The following is a 5,645-nucleotide window of genomic DNA, read 5'->3' on the forward strand; positions in this document are numbered from 1 at the left end:
ACATTGGGAAAAATATTGCTCCTTATTCTTAAAAATTGAACTAGTAATCGGCGAAAAAGGAAAAACAAATTTTCATTTTTATCGTCAAATCATGTAGAAACCGTTCGATGTGTATGGCGAGCCGTCTTTTTGGACTTTCATTTAATAACCTAATCAACGTTTTTACAATAGAATTTTCAATAGAAGTGATCGTTGAACTTTGAGTAATCAGAAAAGCTGTTTTTCCATTTCTTTACATTCCTCTGATTTACTTCATCAAAGACCAAAACTCTTCATCAATGCACATTGAAGTCGAACCAGGGGAATATGTACTAAAGTCTATTCACGATAAGTGTGCACTCTTTTTTCTTTTACCTATAAATTTTGAAGGAATTCTTCAATCTTTATAAATTTGGTATTATTGGAAAGATATTAGTGAGTGGAGCAATTTGAAATAAAAAAATCTTTGAAAAAATTTTAAAAACGAAGATGAAAATGAAGAAGAAAAAAATGAAGATCTTGTAGAAAAGTGCTATAACTTTCATTTTCACTGGAGAGATTGTTTGATCTTAGGAGGTCATCACTGTGAAAAAATTTTATTAAAATATTTATTCAATGTAAAGTTATGATACAAAGTTCATAAGTGATTGACCCCAAAAAACAGCAGAAAACAGCGTTTTTAGACGTCAACCAGCTTATAACTTTGTTTGATATCTTTTGACTGAATGGTTATTTTTGAGAATATTTTTCACAGTGCTGACGTTCGATGATCAAGGATTCACTTCATTGAAAATGATAGTTATAGCGCTTTTCTATAAGATCTTCATTTTTTTCTTCTTCATTTTCATCTTCATTTTTAGAATTTTTTTAAAGATCTTTTTATTTCAAATTGTTCCACTCACTAATATCTTTCCAATGACACCAAATTTATAAAGATTGAAGAATTCCTTCAAAAGTTTATAGATAAAAGAAAAAAGAGTGCACACTTATCGTGAATAGACTTTAGGGTTAAGCTGACAGTGTGTGTCGCCCAACTTTCGACCCTTGGACCCTTAGCGGGACTAAAAAGGAGGAAAAAAATGAAATTTTGTGAATTTTTACTACCCTTATTGGGACAAATTTGAGCAAGTTTCGATCTTTCTGAGGGCAGAAAGTTGAAATTTGTCTTTTATTCCGACCCTTAATGCGACTGAAGTTTGATTTTCAGATTTTTCCAATCCTCTTGCAGGGACTACCGGGTTCCAAAAAAGGTTCCCTTTATAGGAGCACACATACCCGTACCCTTCACTTCTCTAATAATACCCATCCCAAGTAAGGTAAGTCGAAACTCTGTTTCACACCTGAACAGTTTTCATTTTCGAAATATTTTGAAATTATTTTAATTAAATGGAAATATTTTAACTTTCAGTATATTGTTATTTATTGACAATTAAGTTCTTTTTTTAACTCGTCGAATAATTGATATTGTGTTTCGAATGTTTTTACAGCTACATCCAAATTTTGTTTATTTATTTTTTCTTTGGCATCTTCTAGCTCTTTTTCTTTGGCAGCAATCGCTATTTTCGCTGATGTTGCCACACTTGTGGCACCACCAGCGACAAGACCACCCACAACTGCAGCTGTACCAAATGTAAAGAAATTGGCAATACTGGCAGCCGCTCCAGCCGTGCCAGCTACCGCAGTTGCAGCTTGGAGGGTGATTTTGAGGATTTCAATGTTGGTTTCCAAGCTGGCAATGTGCTTATCTTCTTCATTGATGAGCCGCTGCTCATAATCTTGGTTTTGTTTGGCTTTCATGACATCTTTTTCCAGTTCTTCAAAAGTACGCAAATGTGGCGATGCATCACACGGGAATGATTGAAGAGTCAACTTGAGATATTTCATAACAGCCTCCATGTTATTATCTGTATTGATCTTGCTATTGAGACCATAGATAACCTTAGTGCAATAAAACTCGATACATGTTGCTTTGATGATGTCATTCTTATAAGCTTCTTGGACTTCCAGGCGGACCTGATCATGTAGCGCTTTCTCCTCCTGATATTCATCACTATCATCATCTAAACCGTTTGGATTACACCAAGCTCTCATATCGTTTAGAATCAGGATTTTGGCGGCAGAGCATTTATTGATTTCACTAAACAGCAATGAACATTGTTTGATGCGATCTTTAGTTGGTTTGTCCATTCGCATATCAACAGCGAAGACAAAGAAGATAGCAGTCATTGGAGCTTTTGCTTCATTGATAATCATATTGTAGAATAGCTTTGTGTTCGCTGGGTTGGTATCTGGGATTCCGGGCACATCTGTATAAACAATTTTACCAGATGTAACAGTAGCTGGCTTTTGAGTGCAGCTTTCTGCTGACGCACTAGCATTCAGGTATTCAGGATCTTTAGATGTTAGCTTCAACAACTTATTTCCAATGGTTGATTTTCCTACGCCTGAAGGACCGATGGACATAATGTGTATTTCATCTTCCCCAAAAGTCATATTTTCTGCCTTCTTGTATCTTTTTTCTTATCTATAATTTCTCATTAGATTTCTAAAAATAAAAATAGACAGGATAAATTATATAAATTATTTTTGACTTCATATAGGCATATTTTCCTATCTCAACAATTTTTCATCGCGAGGTAAATCTTACCAGAAATTTTGATGACATCAACAAAACCAAGCAATATATTTTTTAAAACTAGACTCTATGGAAAGATGTTCAATTTTAAAGGAAATTGGATGAAATATACAATGGGTAGTTTTTATGACGTCATCAATAATACGGTTTTTCAAAAAGGAAGGCAAAAACATAACTAGGTTACACCAAAAGCTTAAAAACTACGTCATATTAACGTATTGTGTTTAGTCATTTGTTCGCTCAATTTCTGTCGGCTAATACAATATATTAATACTATGGCAATACACCTTTTCGATCGTAGCCGCCAATTGCCAAGCGGACATTTTGTCTGTTTTACCACCCTAAAACCGTCCCAGTCTTTTTTTCGCACCTAAAGACAATAGAAAAAAGTGTAAAAGAAAGATTAGATCGAGTTTAGGGTGGTAAATTAAATAATAATAAAGTGGCATGCTCCTGACCACGGGACTATGGTCAAAAAGGTGTATTGTCACGTTTTGTAGATATGCCACGCCTTTCAAAATTTAGCTCTTTGATGAGTATTAGGATAATAATACAAAGTGTTCAGGAATGAGATAAGTCTTTATGCAAAATAAATTTGAGTCTTTGAGTGGGTAATCAATATTCCATATATATTTTTCCCTACAAATTTATTCTAAGATATATTGCATAATGAATTAAGATCATAAAAAAAATCCTAACAAGTGATACTTTTATGGACCTACCTGGTTATGCATTTAACACATATATAATTGATATCTACGTGAGCGTGACCATTAAACATCATTCGAACACAAATGTGACTCATCAAAATATTCGTTTGTTTTTTAAAAAAAAAACATTAGTAATTTCATTCTTGACCAATATTTGCTTCCTCTCTTCTTAATATCCCATTCGTTTTTTTTTTCCAAAATTTTTTTCCTTGAGCTTTTTACCTATGAACTAAAAGTTATAATGAATTTTTCACAGTCCAAAAAACCCGTTCTTTAGCCGTTTTTTGGCCCAAATTTGCCCAAAAATTATTTTTTTCGAAAATCGGGCTCCGTCACATTCGAGGGTTTATAGTTACACATCTTTGTGCAAAAAATCAGAAAAAACTAATGAGCCAATCACGAGGAAAGCTAATAACGAACGAACGAACGAACGAACGGATAAAGGTTAACTTATAGGACCTCCACCCCACCGGGGTAGGTCCAAAAAGAAATCCTGAAAAGTATAATATCATAGTCTCAAAAAAAGAATCAAAATATAAAATATAATCCTTGGACTTCAACTGTTATTAATTTTAACATTAAAAGACCATAAAGTATCTTTTGCCACCTAGTTAATTATAAGATTATATGCGCTTATACCAATAATTGTCCTTGAATTCCAGTATGTAGTGCCTTGTGCAAATCATGGTAAGTAAAAAAATACCACATGATTGGGTGCAAAAAACTAGGGGCCTAATGGCGTGGTTATTTCTTTAAAAAAAATATGTTTGATGTTTGATATTTAGATATTAAATCAAGAACTAGCTGCATATAAAAATAATTATCAGCCTTTTTTGAGAAATTAGCGAAAACTTGGTTTGTGGCCTACACGATTCTTCTGATTCTTAATGATTTTTTAATCTGATGTTTTCCTCATTTTAAGCCAAAATTGATTTAACTCATTTTTTCTGATGCAACGAAAAAAATTAATCCTTAAATTACAAAGATTAGGTATTATACCAAGAGCTAGTATGGCGAAAAATCTTCAGATATTCGATTCAAGGTTTTTGACGTCATCAACGAGTTGCTTTACAAACCAGCATTTTCCTAAACTCTTGGAAAATACTAAATATTTTGCATTATATAAACTAAAATCTTTTCACCCCATCGCACCTCTAAAACAAAAAAAACTGCCTTATTACACAAAAATAAGTACACATGTAATTAACACGAATTAAGAAATTTCGTGTTATTTAAAACCCCTAAAACCAGTTGTGGTGTCCTTGAAAAAGCAAATAAAATTCGTGTTAATTTTTTGCTTTGAATACTTTACCGTTGAATACTTGCCTAGTAATATTCGTGTAATAAGGTATTAACAATTCCAGTTATCTACTTAAAGTCTATTCACGCTAAGTGTGCACTCTTTTTTCATTTACCTATAACTTTTGAAGGAATTCTTCAATCTTTATAAATTTGGTATCATTGGAAAGATATTAGTGAGGAGCAATTCAAATAAAAACATGAACATTTAAAAAGAAGAAAAATAATCTTTGTAGAAGGTGCTAAACTTCATTCACTGAAGTGAATCCTTGATTATGAAACATCTCACTGTGAAAAAATTTCAAAATAATCATTCAGTCAAAGTATCAAGCAAAGTTATAAGCTGATTGACGTCTAAAAACGCTGTTTCTGTGTTTTCTCTGTTTTTTGGGTCACTCCTTATTAACTTTGTATCTACTTATTTGAATAAATATTTTAGTGAAATTTCTTCCAGTGAGATTCCTAAGATCAAAGAATCTCTCAGTGAAAATAAAGTATAGCACTTCCTACAATCTTCATTTTTTCTTCTTCATTTTCACCTTCGTTTTTAGAATTTTTTCAAAGACTTTTTTATTTCAAATTGTTCCACTCACAAATATCTCTCCAACGATACCAAATTTATAAAGATTGAAGAATTCCTTCAAAAGTTATAGGTAAAAGAAAAAAGAGTGCACACTTATCGTGAACAGACTTTTTAGTATACAGCATCAAAATAAGAATGTCTGGATTTTTTTGGGTTCACAATAAGATGAAATGTTACATATCTTTCACTATTCCATCAAACTTTGATAGTAATGACAGTGTAGTATACATTGTCTATTTAATCTCCATAGCTTCTTTAAGCTTCTGAAATCGCTCAATTTGTCCTTTGTATTCTTGTACAGCATTTTCAAGATTCTCTTCATTGAGTTTACTGCGAGCTCTATTGAGTTCTTTTTCTTTTTCCAGCATTGGAAATCTCAGAAAGTAAGCGGCAACAAAGGCTTCTCCTTCAAGAAATTTGGAAAACAACCAGCTTACAC

The 5,645-nt window shown here is 32.5% G+C and overlaps 1 protein-coding gene across 1 annotated transcript; it reads right to left on the bottom strand.

Annotated features, from left to right (window-relative positions):
- Window positions 1–1,297: 1,297 nt before the first annotated feature.
- LOC136801056 (uncharacterized) lies at window positions 1,298–2,919 on the bottom strand. Its single transcript, XM_067057685.1, has 2 exons — window positions 2,902–2,919; window positions 1,298–2,524 (listed from the first exon to the last, which is right to left on the bottom strand). Exon 2 carries the CDS (start codon window positions 2,470–2,472, stop codon window positions 1,399–1,401), a length of 1,074 nt encoding a protein of 357 aa, XP_066913786.1. The 5' UTR covers window positions 2,473–2,524; window positions 2,902–2,919; the 3' UTR covers window positions 1,298–1,398.
- Window positions 2,920–5,645: the final 2,726 nt, after the last annotated feature.

This window comes from Clytia hemisphaerica, unplaced genomic scaffold, assembly GCF_902728285.1.
Source record: "Clytia hemisphaerica strain Z4C2 unplaced genomic scaffold, Clytia hemisphaerica genome assembly, whole genome shotgun sequence".
NCBI classification, from domain to species: Eukaryota; Metazoa; Cnidaria; class Hydrozoa; order Leptothecata; family Clytiidae; genus Clytia; species Clytia hemisphaerica.